This window comes from Diaphorina citri, unplaced genomic scaffold, assembly GCF_000475195.1.
Source record: "Diaphorina citri unplaced genomic scaffold, Diaci psyllid genome assembly version 1.1 scaffold3677, whole genome shotgun sequence".
Taxonomy (NCBI): domain Eukaryota; kingdom Metazoa; phylum Arthropoda; class Insecta; order Hemiptera; family Psyllidae; genus Diaphorina; species Diaphorina citri.
Window position 1 is genome coordinate 3,501 of NW_007381077.1, and position 13,088 is coordinate 16,588.

Here is a 13,088-nt window from a genome sequence, read left to right on the forward strand (position 1 = left end):
TATCGGGTAAAACACAAGTAGTGGAAAAAATTCCCCCTACTAAATTAACTCTTCCTTAACAACATATTGAACTTGGAACGTTATTAGTATAACGTCAATGGAAACAAAAAGAATACCAAAATACACTCGGACAAAATCAAAGAGTAGCTATACTTATAAAGTAAGCATAGCTACCACCAAATGACATGAACGTGAGCTCCTCTTCGCGATATTTTAATTTAAAAGAAGTGTTTGCGAAGCACTGGTTTAATTGAATCATAAATTTTATTGTGATCGATGGAGTTTTACTACCAATCAAGTGAATTAATTTTAAAGAAAAGCACTTACGTAACGGATGTTACTTTGGATTTGTCTGGGTCCCCCTCAGTGGGAACTTTCTGGGGCGGATCCGACATCGTTGTCAAATAGTCACTTTCAATAAAAACACCTAAAGTTAGGTTCAATACTGTTTCATTGTTCTAATAACATGTTTATGTTTTCGCGGAAACTACAACAGTTGTTATTTTAAGTCCACCTTTGATAAGTAATTAGTTTTAAGTTCAATGTTCGATCCCAAATAAAAACCTAGACACAACTTTTAGTACGATTAACTTTTCTTCGAGAAAATTCGTCTTTCAAAACCTCACGACATACAGTGACAAATTCACAAAAAAATATAGGTAAAAAGAAACACTGACAAACAGTCTACCTAAACTAGACCAAATGCAGTACTGACAAAGAAAAATCACAATATCTCGCTCGACAGGTAAGATCGTTCGATCGACACACTTGATTTGAACAATTAGCAGACCAATATTGCACACATCAAACCAATATTGCACGCCGCAAAACGTATGAAGATTCTACAGCCAAGTTTCCGGACTGACATGGAGAATAGTACTGATATTATGTGTTTAGAACCAGTCACATTATAGGTACGTGTATGCAAATAGGGAGCACATGTGATGTACACATCCATGTAGTCGTGTTACCTATACAGGGACGTTCGAAATATCCCAGCCTATTGATAAATGATTTGGAGGTAAGTAGCTATACTTATAAAGTAAGCATAGCTACCACCAAATGACATGAACGTGAGCTCCTCTTCGCGATATTTTAATTTAAAAGAAGTTTTGGGGAAAACTACAAAGAATTTTCTACAGTTAAACGGATGCAGTTACGGAAACGCAAAAAAAATAAATATAGGTATAAAAAAAACAAGTGACTTCAGGAAGGCCACCAGCACAACAGTGAGCCTCGACATTACCCTGTAAATGTTCAACATAATAAAAAGTTTAAAAAAAACAAGTGACTTCAAGAAGGCCACCAGCACAAAAGTGAGCCTCGACATTACCCTGTAAATGTTCAACATAATAAAAAGTTTACTTCATCACTATTCTCTTTTCCTCACATCAATCTTTATCGATTTTCTCTTATCTCTTCGCTCGTTTATCACAATGTCTTTTCTTTTATTCGAAATTCGTGTATTTAACCTTGCCATTAATTCGTACAAGGTACCGACGCGACGGTATTGAGTAGAGAACTTTTCTCCCTTCAGCGTGGTACACACACACGGTACGATTTTTACGATCTGATTGTGAGAAAAATCGTACGTGTGGGCAGAAAATGGTATAAAAACTATGCCCTGTGAATATACGGGGGAACAAGGTGAATTATCGTACACTCGATCGTAAGAAAAATTGTATGTGTGTACCAGGCAGCAGGCTCTAAGTAGGTACTTGAAGGTTTTTTTTTATGTCAAAATGAATACGGATTCATTCGATGGATTCAGAAAAAAAAAACTCATGTCTCGGTCTTATTCAGACAAAAAATAAGAACACATGCATTTTCTCCTTTCTCTCGTCTCCTTTCTTTCTCAATCTCACACATAGACAATCACGCGCATGCTACTTTCTCTTTCCTCTGCCGTTTCTTTCTCTCTCTCTCTCTCTCTCTCTCATACGACACGTCTCTATTGCATCTGGTTGCACATTTTCGTTCACATATGGCATGAAAAATTAGGAGAGAATTGGATCAGGATACCTATCTGGAATTTATCAACACTATTGAATAGGACATTCATGCTCGGTGAAGGTACATGTTAAACACTTTCAAATCTAAGTTCCTCATCAATTGAACTCAACACAACACAGCTTTTGTCACATTTTTATTCTCATTTATCTGGGTACCTACCAAAGTAAGTAATTTGTGCCTTGTTTGTACTCCTGTCTTGGCTGAAAGTTCAAGACCATACCCAAGTAGGTACCTAAGATCAGAGCTTTTATTCTCATTTATCTGGGTACCAAAGTAAGTAATTTGTGCCTTGTTTGTACTCCTGTCTTGGCTGAAAGTTCAAGACCATACCCAAGTAGGTACCTAAGATCAGAGGTGAAAGTTTTGGCATGAAATTAGACTTGAGTTTAGAAGGAAAAAGTAGTGTAGTGTCTTTAGGATCATTTGAAAAACAAATTACCCACATGATGATGTGTTTTTCAAAAATTCATTCATTGATCACCCAAGCAAAAATAGCTCCATTAAGTATTATGTGGTCAAATTCTCAAATAAACAAGGATAATATTTGATGCTCCAGCTGGGTTCAAACCCATGCCCTCCTGTTTACCATTCAAGCTTCTTGATCACTACACCACCGAGGCCGGTTGGAAGGAAGTGCTTCTGCATTGAAAGTGCTTGATTGTGGGTGTAATTTGTTAATTCCCTCCTGGGATTAACTTTATCTCCAACAGATTAGATTTGCTCTTATTGAAATGTTCTTTTCTTTTTTTCAAATTACTTTTGTATGTACCTAAAGCCAGCCACTCACTAACAGGTAGACCTGATCAGGTCTGTCTGTTAAGTCTACCTGATACCTGATGAGCACACACAATCAAGTCTACCTGAAAACTGCTGAGCACACACACTATCAAGTAGACCTGATCAGGTGTGCCTGTTAGGTTAGTGGCTGACCTAAGTAAGTACCTATGAGTCACCTACTTATTAGTGAAAAAAGTCAGGTGGGTTTGGTGTGAACAAAGAGCAAATTTCAAAGCACCTAATTAAAAAAAAAAAAAATGCTCTTACTTAAAAATACCTAAATCCAAAATAAAATGAAAATAGGTAAATTAGGTACCTACCTAAGTACTTACTAGGTAATAATAATTTCTCACCTTTTGATTATTGAAAAATGTTGCTTTTTAAAATTTGTTTTTCTCTGAAAGTTTACCTTTTCACAAAGGTCAGTTTTTCTTTTGGTTATTCTGATATAAACATCTTGCACAGATTCTATTGTACTAACACCATTCTGAGAGTTCACATTCAAATGAAGTAAGTACTTATACTGAGTAAGAACTTATGATGAACTACTTTTTTCAACTACTTCATCTTGCTACAGAATTACAGGACAGGTAAAATGTTCTCATTTATACGTTTTGGACTTTAAAATCAATCATATTATTGCAAATATGGTGATGACAAATGTTAGTTGTAACAGATGTCAGGAGGTGCCCGTCAGGACAAATGGTACATTACACCCCATCAAGATAAATACCATGTAAGTATATGGGGATTAATTTTGTCGGTATGCTGAATATTTGGTTCCTAATTAATATACATTGTATTTGGTTCTCCGACTTACAGATGTGATGTCCAGTTTGTCAAGCGTGTCAGCCAATGGTACTCCAGAGAGTAACAATACTCCAGATACCAGCATCCTCAACTCCTATCATTCAGCGTAAGTGAATTGGTACTTTATTTAGTAAGAACTTATGATGAACTACTTTTTTCAACTACTTCATCTTGCTACAGAATTACAGGACAGGTAAAATGTTCTCATTTCCCTTTTGTACAATACGAAGAATATCATATCCTCCGGCTTTGTTTTAACTCTGTTGGTCCATCTTTGCATCTATTCTGCAGAAATACGATGCGTCTAATGGAGCAGTTATTTCATTGCTACGAAATAAAAACGGCGGTGGAACACTAATTTTTTTAAGAGCTTTTCTTGACTTTTTTATGCGTGGTAGAATTGAATATTTGAAAACAAATATTTAGGTATTTTTCCTTAATCCCTTTACATTTCTCATTGCTCTATCTTCCTCAGACGAAAACCCAGGAAGCTTTGCACTGTCCGAGTTCAGGAGACCAATATTCCTCCCAAGGAAGTGGTACTGTACGCCAAACAAACGCAGACTGCAAACACTTCTGGCGTTGAACGCGATGGTAAGTTCATAATTTGTCCATGATATATCGTAAAATATGGCAAAAGGAAATGAGCAATTGGGAATTTGATTGTCGCAGCGGGAAGCAAATTAATAAATAATTTATCAAATATAATGGATGAAAATGTTTAATTTATATTCATGTGTTCTTACTTGATAAATGATTTTCCTCAAAGGTGAAACGGGCAAAATTTGACTGTTGGGCGTTGGCATCCTACGTTATGAAGCTAAGGTGACAAAGGGTTCAAAATGTTCAAATTTATTCAACCAAGACCTTCATTTTCTCTATCTTTCTTCGCTCTACTCTGTTTTGGGTTTGATAAATATTGGTGTGCTCTTGGTTTTGTAAACACGGGAGGACAGTTTTGAATTGTAGTTATAAGAAGGAATCACCTGCACGGTGAGATTGAAATACATAATTGAAGATGACATGAAGGGCGATGTGTAGTTGATGGAAGTCAAGAATGGATGCATGTAGAAGTTGTGGGTCTCACTCAGCAGACTGAATGTGAACTCTATCAGAACCAAAGCAAGGACCACAATGATTAGCACTTTGTAGATGTGTTGACACAACACGGATACCATTCTATCATCTGAAACATACAAGAATAGCGAATATAATCTATATGCTGACGCAACTTGAGCTCAATCAGAATCAAGGCAAGGACCACAATGATCAGCACTTTGTAAATTTGCTGACACAACACAGATAACAATTTTTTACTATGCTGATTTACTTACATTTACCATAAAAAAAGAAGAAGAAACAATGGAGTAATGATGAGAAATCATGTAATCCAATTAAGTTTAGCTCGGACAATAACTGTGTCAAATCAGACTGATGTCAGTCCCCTATAACAACTGATACCTCTATTTTTGCCACACAAATTGAATACATTGAGAAAAGTTGCTATTTATCTGACGATATGAGACATGCGGGTAGGTGTCTATTAAACGTACAAGGAGGTACCAAGGTACTTTCATATTGTTAAATAATGTATAAAGACTACAGAATATTTAGCCAGAGTCCGATAAAGTTATTTAGAGTTCATGAAAATAGGATCATTGGTAACTGATGATCTGACAAAAATAAATACATACAAAATGAAATATCACAAAAGTTTCTATTGGGAGGAACGACTTGGTGGGGCTTTTTTATGCCACGAAGTGGTATTTTGGGAGGGATTGCCATTACATAAGGGGTTTACTTACTTCCTGCGGCTGCTTTCATTGTTTAGCACTTTGGGATTTAATTGGAAACTCTAGAAGTAAAATTACAAACCCATGGCACCTCAGGTTGGGAATCACTGATCTAGATAGAATTTTAGAAAAACTAGGGCATTTAGGACAGGTCAACATACCTCATCATTATAAAATCAATACACCTCATTTGTCAAATTGAATTTCACCACATTGAGTGTAGTTCCTGCAGTTCAATATGTCACTCAACTCTGGTGCATAGAGTAACTGTATAGGCCAGAATGCAAGCATTACTTCTTTAGTCCTCTTGACCTCTGAGTTCTATGACATGATTAGAATACATAGTACATTTTGACTTGAGACTTTTTTTTTTAGATATTACTATTCTTTTTTTTTTTTGCTTTCCCTATCCTATAGGAAGGAGAGTAATGTAATTATAATTTGAGCACAAGATATAGTTCCTAAGAACCTAATTCTAATTCTTGTAACTACTTTTAAGTACCTTGGTACACCCAAATAATTCTGAAATAACAGGTGAGTCTTTGTCCCAAGGGACAGTAGGTACTTCTACTGTCCATGTTAGAGCATAAAAAATTAATAGGTTTTACAGCTAGGTACATAGCTATTTAGGTAGGTACTCATAACTTCTTAAGGATTAGAGCAGGTATTTTATATTGAAATAGGTAGCTTAATTACTAATGGCATGTTTCCTTTATTCATAAGGCTACCCCTGTAGTCCATGAGCATGTATGTAGGTAACTTGAGATTTTAACTTTTAACACTGGATACCTACCTACCTACCTACCTATCACATGCCTGCTCACTATTTTGGAGTGTGCTTGGGCGCTATTTATACACGTATAATGTGACTGGTTCCAAACACATAACATCAGTACTATTCTCCATGTCAATCCGGAAACTTGGCTGTAGAATTTTCATACGTTTTGCCGCGTGCAATATTATACATATTTTTGGACATAGTCTTCACTTGACTGGAGTGTAGTGAAGACCATGTCCAGAAATATGTATGATATTGTACTTGACCATTATCTCAAACTAAACAAAATTGCGTGCAATATTGGTTTGATGTGTGCAATATTGGTCTGCTAATTGTTCAAATCAAGTGTGCCGATCGAACGATCTTACCTGTCGAGCGAGAAATTTTGATTTTTCTTTGTCAGTACTGCACTTGGTCTAGTTTAGGCAAGAAACACTGTTCGTCAGTGTTTCTTGTTACCTATATTTTTTTGTGAATTTGTCAGTGTATGTATGTCGTGAGGTTTTGAAAGACAAATTTTCTCGAAGAAAAGTTAATCGTACTAAAAGTTGTATCTAGGTTTTTATTTGGGATTGAACATTGAACTTTAAACTAATTACTTATCAAAGGTGGACTTAAAATAACAACTGTTGTAGTTTCCGCGAAAACATAAACATGCTATTAGAACAATGAAACAGTATTGAACCTAACTTTAGGTGTTTTGTTGAAAGTGACTATTTGACAACGATGTCGGATCCGCCCCAGAAAGTTCCCACTGAGGGGGACCCAGACAAATCCAAAGTAACATCCGTTACGTAAGTGCTTTTCCTTTTCTTTAAAATTAATTCACTTGATTGGTAGTAAAACTCCACCGATCACAATAAAATTTATGATTCAATTAAACCAGTGCTTCGCAAACTGTGTGCTGTCGAAAAATCAAAGTCTTGAAAAGTGTGCCGCGGTGTCAACAACTTTGAGAAGCACTGGATTAAACCTTAACTAAAATTCAAAGTTCCAAAAGAAATGAACCTGAGTTCTGCCTTTTTTCACTCTTGAAACTTTCTTGGTTCTTTTGATTTCAGCATTAATTTCCCAAAGGGTTTCCAGAATCCGAAGATGGCGGACAGGAAAGCAGAGCTCGAGAAGAAGCGGATTAAGCTTCAGATTATGCGAGAGGAGAAGGAGAGGAGACGCAAGGAAAAAGAACTCAAAGATGTAAGTAGAATAGAAATATGTAATAGAGTAGAATACGAGTATACCTTGTATGTACCTAGTTTATTCTGCTCAAATAGGACAAGAAACTCACTTTATCCCAGCAGTATCAATGAAGTATGTATTTTATGATTTAAAGAGCACACTTTGCAACCAGAAATGTTACAGCAAAAGACATAGAAATTACTGGCATGAAATTACTGTGAATTTTGGTATTGGTATTTGGGATATTTTTAACATGGAATGGAAAGCAACAAGAAACATGGAATAAATAAAAGGCGACCTCAGAGAGTGGACGGCACCCTTTTGGTAGATTCTGGTATAGGGAAAAGGACATGAGTAAAATTTGAACCTTTGTGTCCTGTTTTGTTATAGGTGGAGGAGGCAGCAGGAAGATCAGGTGCAATGGGAGACAAGGATCAAAGGAAAGAGTTGGATTCTATGCTGTCGTCCTTAGGAGTGGCTCCAGTAGCAGGTAAACTACCGTTTATTAAGGGGAGAAGACTATGGCAATCTTTGAAGTTTTTTATACATTGGGTTATACGTTTTGGACTTTAAAATCAATCATATTATTGCAAATCTGGTGATGACAAATGTTAGTTGTAACAGATGTCAGGAGGTGCCCGTCAGGACAAATGGTACATTACACCCCATCAAGATAAATACCATGTAAGTATATGGGGATTAATTTTGTCGGTATGCTGAATATTTGGTTCCTAATTAATATACATTGTATTTGGTTCTCCGACTTACAGATGTGATGTCCAGTTTGTCAAGCGTGTCAGCCAATGGTACTCCAGAGAGTAACAATACTCCAGATACCAGCATCCTCAACTCCTATCATTCAGCGTAAGTGAATTGGTACTTTATTTTACAAATTTCAGCATAAATAACAGTACAATACGAAGAATATCATATCCTCCGGCTTTGTTTTAACTCTGTTGGTCCATCTTTGCATCTATTCTGCAGAAATACGATGCGTCTAATGGAGCAGTTATTTCATTGCTACGAAATAAAAACGGCGGTGGAACACTAATTTTTTTAAGAGCTTTTCTTGACTTTTTTATGCGTGGTAGAATTGAATATTTGAAAACAAATATTTAGGTATTTTTCCTTAATCCCTTTACATTTCTCATTGCTCTATCTTCCTCAGACGAAAACCCAGGAAGCTTTGCACTGTCCGAGTTCAGGAGACCAATATTCCTCCCAAGGAAGTGGTACTGTACGCCAAACAAACGCAGACTGCAAACACTTCTGGCGTTGAACGCGATGGTAAGTTCATAATTTGTCCATGATATATCGTAAAATATGGCAAAAGGAAATGAGCAATTGGGAATTTGATTGTCGCAGCGGGAAGCAAATTAATAGGTAATTTATCGAATATAATGGGTGAAAATGTTTAATAAATTCATGTGTTCTTACTTGATAAATGATTTTCCTCAAAGGTGAAACGGGCAAAATTTGACTGTTGGGCGTTGGCATCCTACGTTATGAAGCTAAGGTGACAAAGGGTTCAAAATGTTCAAATTTATTCAACCAAGACCTTCATTTTCTCTATCTTTCTTCGCTCTAAGGATCTAGAAGTCGTAGAAGAAAAAGGAAAATTCCGTTGGTCCTCATTTTTCCTGCTCTATGACTTTGAAACACCACCCAAGTAAGCGCAACTGATCTATTGAATATTTGAAAACAAATATTTAGGTATTTTTCCTTAGTCCCTTAACATTTCTCATTGCTCTATCTTCCTCAGACGTAAACCTAGGAAGCTTTGCACTGTCCGAGTTCAGGAGACCAATATTCCTCCCAAGGAAGTGGTACTGTACGCCAAACAAACGCAGACTGCAAACACTTCTGGCGTTGAACGCGATGGTAAGTTCATAATTTGTCCATGATATATCGTAAAATATGGCAAAAGGAAATAAGCAATTGGGAATTTGATTGTCGCAGCGGGAAGCAAATTAATAGGTAATTTATCGAATATAATGGGTGAAAATGTTTAATAAATTCATGTGTTCTTACTTGATAAATGATTTTCCTCAAAGGTGAAACGGGCAAAATTTGACTGTTGGGCGTTGGCATCCTACGCTATGAAGCTAAGGTGACAAAGGGTTCAAAATGTTCAAATTTATTCAACCAAGACTTTCATTTTCTCTATCTTTCTTCGCTCTACTCTGTTTTGGGTTTGATAAATATTGGTGTGCTCTTGGTTTTGTAAACACGGGAGGACAGTATAATTTGTCCATGATATATCGTAAAATATGGCAAAAGGAAATAAGCAATTGGGAATTTGACTGTCGCAGCGGGAAGCAAATTAATAAGTAATTTATCGAATATAATGGGTGAAAATGATTAATTTATATTCATGTGTTCTTACTTGATAAATAATTTTCCTCAAAGGTGAAACGGGCAAAATTTGACTGTTGGGCGTTGGCATCCTACGTTATGAAGCTAAGGTGACAAAGGGTTCAAAATGTTCAAATTTATTCAACCAAGACCTTCATTTTCTCTATCTTTCTTCGCTCTACTCTGTTTTGGGTTTGATAAATATTGGTGTGCTCTTGGTTTTGTAAACACGGGAGGACAGTTTTGAATTGTAGTTATAAGCAGTTTTAACTTGTAATTTGAATGATTAGATCGATCAGTCTCTATTTTTCAGTTGTTAGAGAGTTGAATTCGCAATTCCAAATGGTCTGGAATTCAAGTAACATGTAGATATAGTAAAAAAAAAAAGATCAAGTGGGGTGGGATTGACCATGTTAAAATTAACCATCTTGTGTTCATAACAATATTTTAATATGTGTTTTTCTTGTCTAATGCGTCTATTGCTCCCCCTTACATAATGTTGGTAATGTAGTGTGCTCTGTTTTCTTTTTTGCCCCCTGTCTTTTTTTTCTAACCAAAAGGTTCGTGTTCCTCTTCTTCTTCTCTTAAAGGATACTTTGAGGACTGGTGGAGACCTAGGAAAGGTTTGTGCAATCCTTCCAATATACTCCGAAGTGCCTTTATTTGACTTGAGTGAATGTCCTCTTGCTTTTTATCCTAGTCATTTACAGTCATTAGCTTTTCATTTCATTTTCATGTCAGAGATTCCATCTTTCTTTTGTTTTCTTCAACCCATCTTCTTTTCTCAATGAGTATCAACCAGTCTTTTCTCATTCCAGTCTATAAAATTGCCTTCTAGTCTCATTACTACTGAATTACTTATGCTACTTTTATTTTTATTACCTATTATTATATTATTTATATTTTTTCTCTTTTGCACATGTTATGCAGCTTATTGTTAAAATTTGATGTTTTTTTTATGATCTAATGAGTATCAACCAGTCTTTTCTCATTCCAGTCTATAAAATTGCCTTCAAGTTTCATTACTACTTAATTACTTATGCTACTTATAAAACTTTTCTTTTTATTACCTATTATTTTATTATTTATATTTTTTCTCTTTTGCACAAGTACCTATGCAGCTTATTGTTAAAATTTGTTTTTTTTTTATATGATTACATATTATTGCTTATTTATGTTGTGCTTTATTATTGATTGCCGTCTCTTGCAGGTGCTCATTTCTGATTGTTTTGTAAGCTCAAATTTTCTTCTAGGAAAATTCCTCAATACTTTTTTTTTTCACCGTTCTTCATTTATGTTTAGTGTAATATTTTATGCACGCTTCTTATTGCTTCCTAGCCTAATTCTATTTTGATGAATGTGGTATTTTACTTATGTGTACGGGTAGATTGTATCCATTTATTTAGTTCATATTTCACATTCCATATGTAAATGCAACTATTGAAGATTATACGAGTATCGTTATCGGTAAAAAAAAAAGACAAAGAAAAGTAAATCAAGTAGAATGTATTGGTAGGTAGTTGAAAATTACTGAACATCCTTTAGTCTTCAATTGAGGGATCAGTTTTGCTAAGGAAAATTCTTCAATACTTTTTTTTTTCACCGTTCTTCATTTATGTTTAGTGTAATATTTTATGCACGCTTCTTATTGTTTCCTAGCTTAATTCTATTTTGATGAATGTGGTATTTTACTTATTATGTATACGGGTAGATTGTATCCATTTATTTAGTTCATATTTCACATTCCATATGTAAATGCAACTATTGAAGATTATACGAGTATCGTTATCGGTAAAAAAAGACAAAGAAAAGTAAATCAAGTAGAATGTATTGGTAGGTAGTTGAAAATTACTGGACATCCTTTAGTCTTCAATTGAAGGATCAGTTTTGCTATGCTTATGTATAGGAAAACTAGCCCTGAAGTCAAGACTAGCCTTTAAGGGATGTTTAATAATTACACTAGCCTTAGTATATTTTCCCGTACGTGTATTTGAATACTTAGAGTTCCCTTGTTGTTATTTAGAATTAGTGTCTGATTTTAGTTTTGCCCTTTCTTAATTTGTTCTGTTTTCTCTTCTACCTTTGTTTTCATGTGGTGTCTGGTGATTCTCTTAACTTTGGGCTCACTGTCAACCCACTTTTCTTTGTGATATAACTTCTGATGTGTTCAACAGCTCAATCATTCGGTTATTACGGTAAGAACGTTTATTCCTTCTGTTTTGCTTAGAATACATTACTCTCTTCTAACTTGACATTCACGAACAATGAATTTGATAATAGCAAAGAAAGAAATATTTACAATTTCAGTATTAGAAGTAATAATAATATTAGGTGCAAATTCGGGGTTCTTTTGAATACAAGTGTAGGCTCCTTTAGTTCAAAATGCCACTTTTGACAATACCTCTTCTTTGTCATGTATTTTGTCTTAACTATTTAACTGGCTTGGTTGTATTGCAACTTCGAAAAATCAGTTTTCTAGTTTTGTCCCCTTGAGAGTGAATAGAGTGGGGCGATTTGTTAAACCTTATTATGAGCTTCCTTGTCTGTTTTTTTTCTATATGCATAGCCAATGGGGGAAGTGGATTATAATCAAATTTATTAGAATTGAACATATTTTATTTCAATGCTCAGCCTAGTTCCCTAGAGGTATTTGGCAAGAATTTATTTCCCTCCAATATTACTGACATTACCTCACTCTATTCACTACTGTCCATTGTCCTCAGTAACAAACTAATTAATGCCCTCATTTTCCCAAACTTGCTTGTAAATCAAATAGAAATGCATATTTTTTCCTACTGAATTACTCTCAAAGAAAAGGCCTTTTTGGCTTTGATAATGAATGGCATTAATTAGTTTGTGAACTGGAACTTTAATGAAGCTCTAGTATTTAGCGCATCTAATTATTTTTTACTGACTATTTTACCATACAAGTGTTCTTATGCGGTTGTATATGTTTTTGTAAAATGGAGATTTGATAAGGGGAGTCAAAATCAAAGAGTTCCAGATTTGACGAAGGGACTCTCTTCTAAGAAACGTTTTCCTGTATCAAGTATGCTACGCTTTGTAAGATATAATAGTGCTTAGATTTGTAACAATCCTGTCATTCAAGAAGCTTCACACACGTAGAGGGGGGAAAAATCTGATAGAAATGCTTAGGTATTTACAAATATGTATCTACACAAATTAGAATCACAAAATTGACAAAATTCCAAAACTTTTGCATGAGAATGAAACATAGTCTTTTGATACAACTTTGCATTGTAGGTATTAGCCTTTGTAGATTTCAATACTTCAACCAATTTAAACTCAACCTTTTTCTTTTCCTCCGACTAATATTAACTTTTGAATTGTTTTCTCATTCTCTTTTGAAGACGAATACAACCTGA

The 13,088-nt window shown here is 35.1% G+C and overlaps 2 protein-coding genes across 2 annotated transcripts; one reads left to right on the forward strand and one right to left on the reverse strand.

Annotated features, from left to right (window-relative positions):
- Window positions 1–4,493: 4,493 nt before the first annotated feature.
- LOC103520483 lies at window positions 4,494–5,468 on the reverse strand. Its single transcript, XM_008485579.2, has 2 exons — window positions 5,406–5,468; window positions 4,494–4,786 (listed from the first exon to the last, which is right to left on the reverse strand). Exons 1-2 carry the CDS (start codon window positions 5,422–5,424, stop codon window positions 4,494–4,496), a joined length of 312 nt encoding a protein of 103 aa, XP_008483801.1. The 5' UTR covers window positions 5,425–5,468.
- Window positions 5,469–6,707: 1,239 nt separating this feature from the next.
- On the forward strand, window positions 6,708–13,084 carry LOC103520485 (cytoplasmic dynein 1 intermediate chain; the record flags this gene model as incomplete). Its single annotated transcript, XM_008485580.3, has 8 exons — window positions 6,708–6,965; window positions 7,233–7,365; window positions 7,738–7,837; window positions 8,118–8,211; window positions 9,110–9,228; window positions 10,293–10,325; window positions 11,877–11,897; window positions 13,074–13,084. Coding segments are annotated over exons 1-8 (579 nt in total), but the record flags the coding sequence as incomplete, so codon positions are not given.
- Between the last annotated feature and the right edge of the window lie 4 nt (window positions 13,085–13,088).